We start from the raw sequence: 15,400 nt of genomic DNA, 5'->3' as shown, positions 1-15,400 counted from the left end.
AATAGAAGCAAACAAAATGTTCATTCTTTTTTCCTTCACCATACCCAACAAATTTAAACCAACCAATCCCTGTTCCTCTCAAGACAACACTGGAATAGGGGAACAATATGGAAACGTGGGGCTAAAACCAGGTCATAACTGCACAGAGAGTTTTACCCTTTCCTGGCCTCACATCCCAAACCAACAAGGAATATACTGTGGAGGTTGGTGAGATCATTTCTGAGGAAACAGTGTAAGTCCTCCAAAAAGAAAGAAAACTCTACTCCTTTGAGAAATTATTTTAACAGCTGCCTTGTATAAATGACAGAACTCTACACAGTAGTCACTTAATAAATGTTAACCTTTATTGTTATTATTTATTAAATGACACCAAAACATGGCAGAATGCCCCCAGCAAAACAAAGTTCAGCCAACAAACTATCAATCCTGCATTCTAGGTACTTAAAACTGCTCACTTTCTTGATTAACTGCTATGTGTCAGAACATGGTCAGTACCTTGTGTATATTATCTCATTTAGTCCTCACAATAACTCATATTAAGCCTCCACCACTCGTCTATCATTTCAAGGAGGAAAACTTCAACTCACCTCTTTTTTAATCTAAATATTTTTTCCACTCAGTTTATGCTCTAATCAATCTGCTTCATTCTCAATATTTTCATTTTACAAAAATTTCCTTTTAGATAGTATATTCATTTTAGATAGTAAGAACACATAGATGAACAAAAAGTAAAAAAGTTAAGATCAGTCATTATCTTTTCACCCAGATACCTACTGCTACTATTTTGGTGTTTTTAATTCCAGAGTTTTTAGTGTCTTTTAAACCTGTTTTATTATTTTCAAAACCTGGACTCCTGTATGAACAGTACTAACTAGCCCATCTTTCTCACTTAACAATGCATGATGGATATCTTTCCCGGCAATATAGATTTTCACCGCCATATTTACCATACCCTACTGTGTGAATATTCCTTAAACGGATTCAACTAATCCAGTGTGCTAGACACTGAAGTAGTTTCCAATTTTTACTACATGAGACAGAGCCAGGATGAAGAGCCTGAGACATGCCATCTTTGGTCAATTATTCAATTACTGCTCAGGACAATGTGTTCCCATATTTTAAGGCTTATGATATGGAGTACCAAATAGTCACCACCAGGGTTTAAGAGGGCACATTTCGCCACACTCTCATTGACACTGTGGAGTATTGAGGGGAAAGTGGGAACTTTTATATGGCTCCCAATTATTTTCTGGCCAAAAACACTCAGTGGCTTTCGGTGTCCAATGGGGTAACAGTCGAACAGCCCTCCACAACTGGTTTCTCCCAGTTTTCCCAACTCATTTACTCTTCCACAATCTCCGTTCAAAGCTGACTGTCACAGGAAGAAGGTTCCTACCGCAATGCCTTTCTCCTACCATTCCTCCCTCAGTCCTGTCTTGCGGAATGCGCAGCCACCCTACCCCTCAGGACTCATCTGCAGTGGCTGCCTCCCCCAGGCAGTGTATTACACAACAGCCTGGGCCTGCTCTGTGCTCTGAGGACGCACCTCTGACAGTGAAGATTATGGTTCTAGATAGCCTAGGCTATCTTTGGTTTTGCTATATTTCTTACCTCTCCAACTAGATTATCAACCGAAGGACAAGGCGAGTTTCTTTCTTCTTTCATTCTTTTTGCCATTCCAACATTAACACACAACTTTATTAATGATACACCAATGCAAATGACAGAAGGGAGCTTACTTAATGAAGAATTGGTTCACTGTCACTTATGCAGAGGAAATAGTAAAAATATTGCAATCTAGGCTGCGAAGTAAAAAGCAACAAACATGTTTTCAGAACAAGTAGTGATATTCATTCATCCAGCTAAAACCTGAAGTCCAACTAGGTTAGATGTCAGCACTGACGATACGGTATGATATTCGTTATTCCAAATTGACAGCCAAAAGGATTCCTTTACCATATAAACAAGGTGGAGAAAAGGAATAGTTTACAATGTGTGCTGCTTCCAAACTACAAAATTCAGAAGTTATTTATTCCTGACCCTTTGGGAACATATGCTCAGCCAGTTTAGCCATGAATTTTCCAACTTTTACCTTCACCAAAAAATCATGGTGACTTTCTATCCCCAGAACCTTATCAGCACACACCTGAAATTCTTTTAAAAAGACAAAAAGTGAACCTTCCCCAAACTGATTCTGAGTAAGCTCGTTTTCATCCCATTTAAAGTTGTCAATGATATTCTCAAATATGATCAGAAGTTTCAGAATAATCTCTTTGTTCTCCTTCTTATTAAAGAGGGAGCCCAGTGAAGATGGTACTTGGGCCCTGAAAAGGTCTCTAGCCATGGCTGGATTTTCAGCCAAATTCAGAAGGAGTTTCAAAACCTGCAGTTTGGTTTCTTCATTTCCCGCTGAGAACAAACGAACGAAGTCTGAAATGGAATTAGCAAGCATGTGCTGATATTCGTTAGTAACAGTCATATTTGTAAGCAACCTTAGGCCAGCCAGCTGCACAGAGGAGTTCAAGCGAGAAGTGACTGTGTCGTCACACACTTGATTCATGTATATCTTAAGCCTGCGCTGATTTTCAGTATTCACACTCAAGTTGTTCAGGACAATCAAAGCCTTTTCCTTAACTATGGGGTCCCGAGTATTGAGGATCTTGGCAACAATGGGGAGACCACCCAAATCACGAATAATATCTCTGTTAAATGCATAAGCGGCATTGTTACCCAGAGCAATTAAAGCCGCTTCAAGAATGTAAGGCTTTTCAGACATCTCAACCAAGCAAAGAACTTTCTGCAGCTCTTGGGGGGACAGAATGGTATCATCTGAATTAGGGGAGGCCCGTTTCTGGACAGCGCGCCGCGCTCGGGTGGCCCTGGCCCTTGCTCTGGCCCTAGCTCTGGTCCCAGCCTCAGTCCCAATCCGGGCCCAGGGTGGATACCACACTATGCTCTTGCTCTCATTGCTGTCATCATCATCGTCGGACCAGTCATTGTACCTGGCCCCCATACAGTCCCCAGCATCATCGACATCCCCAGGCCCCCCCTCAGCCATCTTCTCCTTGTTCTGTTTTCTTCCCCGGGTCAGTCTATAAATGCAATAGCAGGCACCAGCTCCAATCACTAGGCCTGCAGTCACCCAGCCTACTTTCCTGGCGTAGCCCATGCAATCGTCCCTGGCGATAGCAGGGACCAACAAATAGGGTAGTCACTCAGGGTGGGGGGAGAGGGCTGTGGGCCTGGGTGCAGGCCTGTGGAGGGTGAGGGTCTTCAGCCACTTCAATGACTTGTTCTGGAGGGAGACCTGGTGGTGAAGGAAGGAAACAGAGTTTGAGTTTCTCTTTTGTTTGCGTTGCCCCATGCAGGGAGGGCTGGGAGAAGAGCAGGTGAATGCTGGGGGAGAAAATGCAGATGGTTGCCAAATCTCTATTCCTTTCATTTCAACCTCTCCCTACCCCCGCCCAGCCCATTCCCACCCTGATCTGAGATGCTGGCAATGCGGGCCTCAGCCTCTGCTGGAGCATCAGTCCCCACGATCTAAGACATTCCCAGGAAACAGCGCCCTCGCACTAACCTCCTCAAGACAGGCACTTTGCTCGCCCTTCCCTGGAGGTGTGCCACACCCAGCAATCTCTCCGATCTGCAGAGAGAATGGAGCCAGTGAGAACAGAGGGCATGATGGATTCTGACTGTTCATCTGTCGCTTGCCTGATTCAGCACCCAGGTTGTCGGATTTTTTTTTTTAACATCACTGCGCCATCCAAAACACTGCACATGCTTGCCCCCTCCCTAACCTGAAATGGGAGGGACGTAAGGAAAATCAGCAGGATTGGGTGAACCTGTGCAAAGGGCGGCTGATTGCCAACCCCTCCCCCATCCCAGGCAGCCCCCACGCCTACACCGACCTCTTCTGATCCACGGAAAGTTCCTCCCTTGCTTCAAACGGTGCCACCTGCTACAGCAGACCTGCAGGATGACAGATCGAAAACATAGGGACTAAGTGCTGTTGAGAGAGGAGGATTACGAACAAACTCTCTGATAGGTTTCCCTGCTGTCATCCGACCCCCCCCCCCCCACGCACACACAACACACACACACACACACACCGCACGCCATTTCTCCACAGTCTGTGGAGTGCGAGAAACACACTCACACTCAGAGCTCAACCTAGATTATTCCCTTCTCTAGCTTCTCCCACCCCCCACTCTCAGCCCTCCTAGGGTCCCTAGATCTTACCCTCAAATCGACCTTCACCGATCCGGGTTAATTTCCTTCCTCTCCTCTTGCCTGGCGTTGTGCCGCAACCTAAGGAAAGCCTGGTCACCGAGCAGAGCCTCGGACCCTCTAGAGGCAGAACCAGGTCAGGAAGCCGCAGCCACGGGCAAAGACGGGACACAGCAGCTACTGCGTGTTTGGTGGACGGACCACTCCCCAGAACACGAAACTCCTTCCTAATACGGAGGCCTGGTTGCCAAGGGTTTCCCACCCCTGTTACCCCTCTCCGGGTTCTGCTGACACATCACGTTGTACCCCACCACCCCTGCCGCACCCCCATGTGCAGCCTTTCCCCGCCGGCACCGTCCTGATAGACCGGGGACAACACCCAGGCCACACAGCTCCCTTTCCCGATTGCGGGCCTCGGCTCCCGGCAGATTCCCCTCTCCGGCTTTCTCTGGGCTCCTCCCCAAACAACCCCCTGCTCACCGTTCCGCAGCATCGAAATAAGCTGCGGGCAGGACGTACGCCTTGGAAAGCGGGCAACGAGCAGGAGAGACGACGGAGGCGCCTCCGGACCCGCGACGGTCTCCGCCCTACGCCCTCGGTCACCCGCTCTGTATGGAATCTCCCAGTCACTGACCTGCAGGGATCCGGGACGATTTCCTTCTCCTCCTCCTTCCCTCTGCCGCAGGCCCGCCCGCCCTCAAGGCAAAAGGGAAGCTGGTACTCAGACGGGAACAACGACCAGGACAAGAAGGACTTCTGCACACGTCAGCTCTGGGTCACGTGACAGCTACGTCATCCACCAACTCGGGTCCCCAATTTCTCCTCCCACCAGCAGTGCGGCAGAAGAGGGCCCGCCCCCCTCTCTTCCCTCCCCCACACTAGGCCCTATTACTCTTTCTTCTTCGATAATCCCATCTCCCTGTGGTTGTGTTTCCCTTCCTCGGATTACCAGAAAGGGATAGCATCTTCCCCTGGGGCTGCCGGCCACTTGTACTTTCTTGAAAAAATCGCCTCTCCCTTCCCTAAGGTTCCTGGGACAGCAGCGTCTCCCTCCACCTCCCCTCCTCCCAGCTATTAATGTCTACCATTTCCTCTGAAATCTAGTCCCACATCTGAAACGAACAAGCAATCAGAAAAGGAAACCCGGAATGAGAGTGTGTTTTTTTCACTTTCTTACTACTTTTTTGTTATTTTTGTTTGGCGCTCCTCCACCTCCAGCCAGCCTTCTTTTTATGAGAAAAAAAAAATCCCAAAAAGCTATTTTCATTTTAGGAAAAAAACAGGCGTGGAGGTGGGGGAGTGATGTTGGATGGCGGCCTTCAAAAGTCCCACATAGTCTCACTTGGCAGAGAATGCTAAACACTTCACTCAAAGCAGCCCTCATGTCTTCTGGGGCCTAGCACATCACACGACCCTGAAGCAGGCGCTGAGACCTCTGGAGTCAGTGACACAGAAAAGAGCGAGCAGAAATCTATGTGATAGAAATCTATGCGATAGAAAGGCACGCACACTGACTGAGCGATCTACCAAAGATGTGAACAAATATACTTGGGTACAAATAGAGAATATTCTCTGTAAATGAAATAGGTGTTAGAAGAATAGTAAGGACCAGGATGGACTTAACTGGGCATGGTTTGACGAATGCCACAATTCACCTGCCATCTAGCATGTAAATTTTCTAAAGTAAGAAAAGGAATAAAATAATTGTATCTCTCACTGTTTAAATTAAGCACATTTGGCTTCAGTTGCTTGCAAACGAACAACGTATAACTAATACGCAATGCAAAAACAACACGATAAATAAGAGTAAAATAGTTTTTCTGAACCTGAGCTCTTCAGTGAGATATTCCATAACAGTTTTCTGAGTATGAGTTAAAATCCACGGGCACTATGGGAGTCAACCAAGAGATGGGGGAGTTTGGGAACAGGCAAGCATCCAGGAAAATTCACATCGGTGTCACTTCTGGGAAGCAGTACGAGAACATGATTGAAATTTAGTGAACAGAAACCAAACACACACTACAATTCTGTGTTTGAACAAAAGTCATGTGCAATGAAGGGGCCTATTCGGGCAGAGGAATATATGAAAAGGAGAGTGAGAGGAAAGTGTTCAGACTGCCCACCCAAACACTCTGCAGAGGGGATGGAACACAAGGGCTGAGCTGAACGAACATTCTGCGTTCCCTGGCAGAGGCATGCCCCTGATGTATAAGAGCACTTCAGGCTTCCTGCACTGAAAGCCACTTCTCAAGGGGAACAAATGTCCTTGCTCTTGTCCCAAGTTCACCAAGCAACGTCCTGAAGTTGCGGCTCCCTTGTCTATGGGGGAGAGAATGGACAGGGAAGACTGACAAGAAACTCCAGCTCCCCTGACAGTTGTATTTCTCTGGGTAAATGATTCAGTTGTTGCTCCTGGTGAGACTTAGCATTCTCCAGTGCCCTACTGAAAGAGAGAGAATGCAGAGACCCACCGGTTTGAGCGTTCAGACCCATGACCAGATTTACGTCTGAGTCTCTATGAATGGCACTCTCTCCTTCAGAGAGCCATCTGCTTTCAGCATACAAACAAAATCACGCGAGACTGAGGATGAGACCCCCAATACGGATGCAGCCTTATGGAGTCTTGTCAGGGAAGCCAGGTGGCCTCGGCTCCAAGGACTACCTTGAGCATCCCCATTTCATCAGGGTGCCTTTGCAACGCTCAGCTCCTGTGGAAACTACACTGGCATGCTGTGGCGCATAGGCTCCCAGAACCTCCGTGACGGCTGCATACGGGCTCAGCATCCCAAGTAAAACATCTGCAACAGTTTCCATTACTTTCTGAGAAAAGAAAGAAAGTGCATTTACATTTTCCATAACCTGCGATTTTCCCAGCAATAGGCTGGGCATTGTGCGTCCAAGCAGACCAATCAAAAGCTCTCTCAAGAAAATTTGAATTTTGATCAGAAATAAATCCCTGAAAATCAGTGGACTGACAGCCTCCTGAAAAGACCATCAAGTCTTCCTACCTAGACCCCTTTGAGCTGCTCCTGGTCTTCAACATTCCCTGCCTGCACTAAGTAGGTTTCCTTTCTGTTGTTTGCAACCCAACAGCCTTAACAAGACAGTTACACACACACACAATACAAAAAGTAATATATCTTTTCATGATAACAATCTTCTATATTTTATTTTTTCACCTGCCACAATCCCATTAGTGTTACCATCTGTCAATGCTTTCTGTTTCTGAATGCTATATAAGTCGCATATCACATGTGACTTAAGCTGTTTTTTTTTAAAGATTTATTTATTTATTTGAAAGGCAGAGTTACAGAGAGGCAGACACAGAGGTCTTCCATCCACTGGTTCACTCCCCAAATGGCGGATCTGAAGCCAGGAGCCAGGAGCTTCTTCCAGGTCTCCCACACGGGTGCAGGGGCCCGAGGACTTGGGCCATCTTCCACTGCTTTCCCAGGCCACAGCAGAGATCTGAATTGGAAGTAGAGCAGCCCAGACTTGAACTGGCGCCTGTATGGGATGCCGGCACTGCAGGCAGTGGCTTTACCTACTACACCACAGAGTTGGCCCCAACTTAAGCTGTTTTAAACCAAGAGGTTCCTTTGAGCAGCAGCTTCACATAGTCTTTAGCAGACTCAGGAACTTTTAACAGGTTGCCTGAGACTTGCTTAAACATTTTCCTTTTTCACTTTTGAGAATGGATGTCAGGCATGTAACATGTCTTTAAATAAGTGCCAGACTTCTTCTTCACTGGTGGATGTATGATGAAGAACTAAGCAGCTGTTAAATTCTCCTCAGGTTCCTTGGTAGGAATGGTGGGTCAGAGCGACAAAAAGGCGAAAGAACTGAATTGTAATGCCCAGGGGACTTAAAACACTTTGGAGAGGGAGTGGATTCAAATCCAGAAAGCCCTGACAAACTGAGCGAATGGTGCTCAGGGGGTATACATGGAAAGAATTGGAGGGTAGATCAAAGGGGGAAGTATTTTTTTTTTATTTTTATTTATTTTTTTATTTTTTGACAGGCAGAGTGGACAGTGAGAGAGAGAGACAACGAGAAAGGTCTTCCTTTTTGCCGTTGGTTTACCCTCCAATGGCCACTGTGGCTGGCGTACCACACTGATCCGAAGCCAGGAGCCAGGTGCTTCTCCTGGTCTCCCATGCGGGTGCAGGGCCCAAGGACTTGGGCCATCCTCCACTGCCTTCCCAGGCCATAGCAGAGAACTGGCCTGGAAGAGGGGCAACTGGGATAGAATCCGGCGCCCCAACCGGGACTAGAACCCGGTGTGCCGGCGCCGCAAGGCAGATGATTAGCCTGTTAAGCCACGGCGCCGGCCAAAGGGGAAGTATTTTACAGCGGTGAAGAGAGATGGGAGTATCCTTGAAGTCTGGCTAAGTGTGCTGCAAACAAATCTGTGTTTTCAAAGCACCCATGTCTAGGACACCAAAGCATCTGTCTCTGGCAAGCTTTCCACACTCCTTAGTTTTTCCTAATGTGTGTCTTCACATATGAACCAAAGTGTAAGTACCTAACAGCCCAAACTGAACAAGAGACAGTTGAGTCTGAGCGGTCTGTGAGTCAGGCTTCATGAACAGAATTCATTGTCTAAAATCGGGAGATAAAGGGCCACGAAAAGAACAGCATACAGGGCTGATGGTGAGAAAAATGAGGTAGATCTGTAGCAGGCTGGGAGGTACGATGTTTGTGGGAATGTGGACCATACACTTGTGGGCAAGCCCAGAAAGCTGTGCCAGGTTCTTGGGTTCTGAATATTCACCAGCCAGGCACTGAAGGGGCCTCCTCCACACAGCGGGGGGCTCCTCTCAGGGGCCCTCCAGCTGGGGTGTCACATTTCAGTGTTCTAAGAAGGAGGCTGCCTGGAGGGGCTATATTTAGAGTCTGACTTCCCCGCGGGGACAGGTGGATGTCTGGGGACTGACTTCAGCATACTTTGGCGCTGAGTGCTGGGCATTCTTCTGAGGGGCTTGTACAGCCGGGCCGAGTGCAGTGCAGCAGTAACCAGAGGCACGGGATGAAAAGGTCCCTTTCTCCTGGCCACTGCTTGGGGTCCCGGCCCTCGTCCTCCCACTGGTGAAGAGAAAGTGACGCGGATGTCAGGGATGTTGCAGGAGGCGCAGTCACCCCCAGACCCTCAGCACCGTCTCCACGGAAGTGCTGAGCACTCCCCACCGCCTGGCTGACACAGGGCAGGGAGGGCAGACACTGGGGAGAGGGGAGAGTGCCCCCCTCCGTGCCATCATGGAATGAACAACCCCTCTAGGAAGTCTCATTTTCCTCCATGAGATAGCAGGAAATTCTCTAATTTCTGGGTGACTTATAGGTCGCATCGTGAAACTGCAGACAAGATTTTAAATAATGTCCTTCGACTGGAAAGCAGAGTAATCTGTGAGGTTAGTAATTTGTGAAATTCTCTGAATATGCAAGTTTCATCTGTAGTTGGGATCCGCTGAAGCAAGAGTGGAAGCCATCAAGCAGTCTTCTACGAAGGGCTCTGTCATCTAATACCTAATTCTATGAGTTGAGCCAGGAGGAGGAAAGGGACTAGGGTTATCTAAAATGGTCACAATTAGAACATCCACTTTCCCACTACACATTCATTTATCTAGCCATCAGTTTATAAATCATGTTGAAAGCATACCGGTTTTGTTTGTAAGAACATGTTTTAAGATTTTAATTTTAATAAGCTTTTTAAAGCTGCTATTTCCTGTTCAGGCACAAGAAAATATTTTCAATGTGGTACAAATTCACTTTAGCAAATCAACAAGGCTTCCTTAGTAGGTGGAAAATCTTTGTAACATTACACATTTCTTAGAAGAAATTTTATTTTTTTTTTGCAGTGCAAATAGTTTTATTGTATATTCTGATTACAAAATATTGCAGCTTGAATCAACAAAAAGAAAGAACAAAAGAGACCATACATATAACAAAGGTATGAACAAAAATCTCACTGCTACCTAGGCTTTCTTTTCTGCTCTCCGACCCTCGAATTTTGGTGCAGAGATTGAATGTGAAAGCTGCAGAAATTAACGAAGGGGGTGCAGGAGTTTCGGGACCCAGAAAAGGATGAGAATTCCCCCAGAAGTGTAAGCGAGGAGTAGACGCAGGAAAAGATGCCTCAATTTGCTGTAATGAGAAACAGTCGAGTTCAATCACCAGCGAAACACGGCCCCTCCTACTTTCTGGTATTGTCAGAGGGAGAAAGGGTGTCAGGGCCCAGCGTGCTGGGGGGAGGTACAGGGCAGGCGGGCGCCTGCCGCACAGCTTGTGGGAGTGGAGATTGGGGGCCAGAGCTCACTGGTGACGTGTCCGTCACGTGACCAAGAGCCGCCTTGAGCAGAAGTCCAGCTAGTCGCCTCTGTCTGGGTACCAGCCCCCTATTACTCTGCAGGCGGGTAAAGGGAGAAGGAAAGGAGCCCCGGACCGCGCGGGTAGGTGCGAGGGTGAGCGCTGCTGGGAAGTGGGGGTGGGGTGGGATGGGAGAGGGCCCTGAGCGTTGCGGATCCAAGTTCGGGCGGATCGGAGCTGTGTTCCTTTCTCGTGTACTTTCTAAATAGGGTCCCCCAACCCCACCCCACCCCACCCCGTGCTCCTTTTTAGTAGAGATTAGTGGCGGGCTTCAGGTGGGGGTAAGGGCAGTGAATGGCGGTTCCCGAGACTCCCAGGAAATAAAGGTTCTACAATCGGGGCACCATGTCCCAGGTACTGATCCGTCCACCAAGCACCGTGTGCCCCTCGGGCCCCTGTGCGTTTGCAGGTGTATAGGTCTGTTGGCCTGTAGATCGCGGCACAAGTCTCGGCGAGAGAAGGAGCAGACTGCTTCGGTGGGAACCGTGCAGGTCGGTGTGAAGGTGGGCTTAGCTCGGGACTCTGGCTGAAGGTGGTGGGGGAAGGGGGACTGGGATCTGTGCGGGCCGGGTCCGAGTCGCCCTCTCCTGGCCCTTTCTTTCTCCACACCCCCTCCCGTTTCGGTGCAGGGAAAGGGGTGTGGCGGCCTTTGCTGGGGAAATGGCGGACGACAAGTGGGGCGGGGGGAAGCCCGCATTGGGAAAGTCAGTGAGAAATATTTTCAACTCAAGGACCTCAGATTCACAAGAGCGGATATTGGGACTTAAACGGCCTCAGTGCTCATCCATCCACTACACTTTCAGTTCTCCGTGGCTGCCTACCTGTCTTTCCATTCGTCCTTCTGCCAGACTCTGTCCCCATATCACTGTGGAGGAAACACTGACAACAGAAGGCGAGGACAGAAGGCACTGGCCTGACTTCGGTAGAGGTTGGTGGGAGAAACTGCTCAGGGATCTTTGAGGGTGGAGGTTTGTGAGGTGAAGGGAAAGTCTGCCTAAGGGTTCTGATCTCACTGTCACCCTTTTGGGTATGGTAAGGCAGTCCCATCGCTGGGAACTGAAAGAGAAATTGTGGATCCTGAGTTTAGATTGGGGAATGCAGAACCAAAAATAATTTTAAAAAATTTCCTAATAATCCACCTTTTCCCCAAACTAGCACTCCACCCAGTCTCTCTGGTGAACCATATAACCAGGCACAGTCTAAAACCCTAATCCTCTTTTTTGCCTACAGATTCTTCTCAAGAGAGCTGCAGGAGCCTGGCAGAGGCTGAAGACTGCTACCCTCGTACGTTACACATTCTGGCCCTAAGTCCTCTTCAATCAGGTGGAGCCAAACACTCTCCTGTCCTGCCCCAAGGCTGGCACGGACCTGAGCATGGGACGGGCCCGGGAAGTGGGTTGGATGGCCGCAGGATTGATGATTGGGGCTGGTGCTTGCTACTGTGTTTACAAATTGACCATAGGAAGAAATGAGAGTGACAACTCAGAGGAGGAGGAGGAAGAGGAATGGGATGATGATCAGGACCCGGATGAGGAAGACCCCGAGATTTGGTTTGATTTCACGACTATGGCTCGGCCTTGGAGTGAGGATGGGGAATGGACTGACCCCGGGGCCCCAGGTGGCACCGAGGACAGACCCTCAGGTGGGGGCAAGGCCAGCAGAGCACACCCAACAAAACAACGACCTTTCCCCTATGAACATAAAAATACCTGGAGTGCTCAGAGCTGTAAACATGTCAGTCTTCGCCACTACAAGTGTCCGTTCATTCAGGGACTGACGGAGCGCCAGGATGCTGGCTTTGCCCTTAGCCACGGTATCGATAGTCATTTGGCCAGCCTCTCAAGGGCTGGAAACCCGATTCCCACTCCCCAGGGCACCTTCAGGGAGCAGGCTTTGTGTGCCCTGGGAAGCTCCCGTGCCAGCATTCAAAGTCAGGGCCAGATTAAGACGTCCATCACCAAAGTGTATCTGCAGCAGGCCGGACTCAGTTTGTTCATAAGTGTGACGGTTATTCATGACATGCTTGCCAAGTCCATTACAGACTTGCAGTTTCCTTTGATACCAGAGGGAAGTGGACCGGTCGAGGTTCAGGCTTCGAAACCGCAGATGGGTTTGTCTAAAAAGCCAGCGCTGGCGGGAGAACGGCTGGGTTTCCACATGCTGTTCCCATTCATGGTCCTCTTAGCCCTCAGTGCAAACCCAGGGCTGCTCCTGCACACCCCTGCCCATTAAATGTCCGTCTCAGGTGCGATGAGACTGGATGCCGCCCCCCTCCAGCCGCCCAGAGCCCACGAGGTTTGCAGCTGTCAGAGAATCTGCAGTGGGTGCTTCAGAGGAGGCAGCCTCAGCCGGTCACCACATCACTTGGGTGAACGCTGCAGTGGCTTCATCGAGGACCACACTCTCACTGGCCAGGTGGGGGCTCCACAGAGCCTGCAGTCACTTCCTGGTTTTGCAGTCTGCAGGCAATGTGCACGGCCCGTTCCTCCCTAGCAGCCCTCTGGTGTGCTAAAGGGATCACTTTGGTTGCCAGCTGTGGATAAAGGACATCTGCTTCCAGCATCAGGAGTGCTGCCGCTGCCTAAGCAGAGCCGCTCTGCAGAGACCAGACGCAGTCGTGAGCTTGAGCTGAAAATGCGTTTGTTGCCGCTTGGGTGAATGGGTTTGCCTTGACTCTCTCTTCTACAGGAGCGCGGGGATGACGAACCTGGCCATCCCAAGAGTACGCTGCCCTTCTAGCTACCTTATTGCCCCCAGCCTCCCCCACCCAAGTCTGCATCTGTGTATCATCAATAAAGTGTGCTTTCACTGGCAAAAACCAAACAAACAAAAAGCCGTGGCCCTGGTCTTTGAGCTTCCAGTGTGCATGAGGAGAAACAAAAAGATGCAGGACGCCTTGTGCCTGTTCCTCTCCACACAGAGCCTTGCCTCGCCTCGCTTTCGCTCACCTCTCCTCTCTGGGCTTCTCTCGTCTTCTCCCTTTCCTGAGCTTAGGTTCCAGGTGGGTTCCAGCTCTCCTGCTCCTACCATCCAGCACCCAAAGCGGCCCATGCACCTGCCAGGTCCCCTGCCTGACCAACACTGGGAAACCCTCCAGCCAGGAATGGGGGGTGGGGAGATGCTGCCTCTCCCCAGGCCCTTGTACTTCGCATGGCTTGCAAGTGGCTAGTGGTGACTGCGGACACTAAGACCCGCCTTTCCCAAGGTTAAACCTGCTGGGTCTTCCTTGGCTGGACCCAGAAATTCCTCCTGGTTCCTAACAGCTGTTGATGGGACCACCCGTTTCTTGGGAGCCAGCGCCAGTGTGGCGGGGCCATCATTGTTCCAGGAGGCCTTCCCTGCATGCCACCGCTTTCCCAGGGGGGCCTCTTTGGCCAGTGCTGTCTAAGGGACACCTCCTGGCTCTGGGATCCAGACACCAAGGCTGAGGCTGTTCTGCTTCCCAGCTTATGGTCCCCAGGGAGTTCACATGCTCTCCCCACGCCCCTGCACACTCCCCAGTTGCCCTTGGCCTGCCCTGCTCCACCTGTCAAGCACTTGATGCTAGAGACCCTGGCACACTCCTGCCTCTGAGAGGGCATCACAGGCGTTCTTCCCCATCCCCTGAGCAGCTCTGACCCAGGCCTGCCCGCCTGCAGCCAAGCGACTCCACTCGCCGTCTGGGCTCAAGTCACAGCCCTCCCTTCCACTTGCTAGCACTGCCGTCCTGAAGCACCACTGTGTCTACCGGTGGAAGCCTTGGTCCTAGCCCTCACCCCTTGCCTGCTTGGGTTGGTGCCGGTCACCAGCCCCAGTCCCATTGGATTCTGGGAGCATGCCTGCCACCTGGGCCCTCATCAACACACGGAGGTGTTTGGGCACTGGGGAGATTACGGGTCCCCTCCCCCTGCCCCAACCAACACACAGAGGTGATGGCAAATGAAAACAGCACAGAGCCATCGCTCCCAGAACAGAACAAGCCAGCCTTCCTGGGCTTCCTCGTGGAGGTCAGTGCGAGCCTGCCACAGTCTGAGGGGAGCTGCCCTGCCTGGGAGGCGCCACTCCAGCCTGAGCTGTGTGTGCTTCGTGCACTGCAGGCCCTGGTTTGTTCTTCCCCATCTCACTGCTGCCATGATGGGTGGTGCCGCTAGGTACCGCCTGCCCCACCAGCTCTCACAGCTCTCTCCAGCCTGCTTCCTGTCCCTGTGACTCAGGGGGCTGCTGCCCCAGCCCACCCCCTCCAGGACAGAGCACACAACGGTGCAGACATGGAGCCTGCCAGCGGGCTCGCCCCGTCTCATCTCGAGGCTGCATCTTCAGCAGGGTCCTGCGTGTCACTCTCAAAGCCGTTGCCACCACTACGGTGTCACCCATAGAGCGGCACAGCCCTTGCCAAGTCATGTCCAGCCTTAGCTCCACAGCTGGCAGGTGGGGTGGGCACTGGCTCCAGGCTCTCTCCCAGGAGCTCCTGCTGGGTGTCAGAGGCAGGTGGTCACCAGCCCTGGCTCCAGCACAGCCCGGTGGAGGGCAGCCCCTGCCCCGTCCCTGTCCAGGACACATGCTCTGTGCGTGTGCGTGTGCGTGTGCCTGTCTTCTGTCTGCTCGCCCTCTACCACTTGTCTGCACACTAAGCTCGCGGCCTCCTTTCTACCCTGCAGGCTGCTTTCTGCTGGCCGCCTCTGCTCTAGTCCCGCCTTAGACACACCCTCCCCCCTCCCTGATACGCAGAGTCTGCTGGACAGCTTCCCGAGCCTTCTGCGACTTCCTTAGAACTGTGACGTCGGTGACCTACCTGGGCTTTACTCTTGGCCAGCTGCCAGCCCAGGATGGG

The 15,400-nt window shown here is 50.7% G+C and overlaps 2 protein-coding genes across 9 annotated transcripts; one reads left to right on the top strand and one right to left on the bottom strand.

Annotated features, from left to right (window-relative positions):
• Nucleotides 1–322: 322 nt before the first annotated feature.
• On the bottom strand, nucleotides 323–4,997 carry ARMCX3 (armadillo repeat containing X-linked 3). Of its 3 annotated transcripts, none has more exons than XM_062183925.1 (5): nucleotides 4,862–4,997; nucleotides 4,240–4,347; nucleotides 3,909–3,969; nucleotides 3,578–3,643; nucleotides 323–3,307 (listed from the first exon to the last, which is right to left on the bottom strand). In XM_062183925.1, exon 5 carries the CDS (start codon nucleotides 3,167–3,169, stop codon nucleotides 2,030–2,032), a length of 1,140 nt encoding a protein of 379 aa, XP_062039909.1. In that variant the 5' UTR covers nucleotides 3,170–3,307; nucleotides 3,578–3,643; nucleotides 3,909–3,969; nucleotides 4,240–4,347; nucleotides 4,862–4,997; the 3' UTR covers nucleotides 323–2,029. The 3 variants fall into 3 exon arrangements, with proteins under 3 accessions (XP_062039909.1, XP_062039908.1, XP_062039910.1); XM_062183924.1 differs by having other exon boundaries at nucleotides 4,240–4,308; XM_062183926.1 differs by lacking the exon at nucleotides 4,240–4,347.
• A 5,561-nt stretch (nucleotides 4,998–10,558) lies between these two features.
• Nucleotides 10,559–13,412, top strand: ARMCX6 (armadillo repeat containing X-linked 6). Of its 6 annotated transcripts, XR_009865010.1 has the most exons (5): nucleotides 10,559–10,673; nucleotides 11,000–11,081; nucleotides 11,322–11,518; nucleotides 11,821–13,005; nucleotides 13,279–13,412. XR_009865010.1 is itself a non-coding variant. In XM_062183286.1 (4 exons), the coding sequence occupies exon 4, from the start codon at nucleotides 11,965–11,967 to the stop codon at nucleotides 12,820–12,822; it is 858 nt and encodes a 285-aa protein (XP_062039270.1). In that variant the 5' UTR covers nucleotides 10,559–10,673; nucleotides 11,000–11,081; nucleotides 11,439–11,518; nucleotides 11,821–11,964; the 3' UTR covers nucleotides 12,823–13,412. The 6 variants fall into 6 exon arrangements, 5 of the variants coding, with proteins under 5 accessions (XP_062039270.1, XP_062039267.1, XP_062039266.1 ...); XM_062183286.1 differs by having other exon boundaries at nucleotides 11,439–11,518; nucleotides 11,821–13,412; XM_062183283.1 differs by having other exon boundaries at nucleotides 11,394–11,518; nucleotides 11,821–13,412.
• Nucleotides 13,413–15,400: the final 1,988 nt, after the last annotated feature.

This window comes from Lepus europaeus, chromosome X (assembly GCF_033115175.1).
Source record: "Lepus europaeus isolate LE1 chromosome X, mLepTim1.pri, whole genome shotgun sequence".
NCBI classification, from domain to species: domain Eukaryota; kingdom Metazoa; phylum Chordata; class Mammalia; order Lagomorpha; family Leporidae; genus Lepus; species Lepus europaeus.
This window is presented reverse-complemented; position numbering and strand designations above follow the sequence as displayed.

What these genes read in the sequence shown, in the direction of transcription:
- ARMCX3 (XM_062183925.1), bottom strand. Translation starts at nt 3,169, where the DNA reads ATGGGCTACGCCAGGAAAGTAGGCTGGGTGACTGCAGGCCTAGTGATT.
- ARMCX6 (XM_062183286.1), top strand. Translation starts at nt 11,965, where the DNA reads ATGGGACGGGCCCGGGAAGTGGGTTGGATGGCCGCAGGATTGATGATT.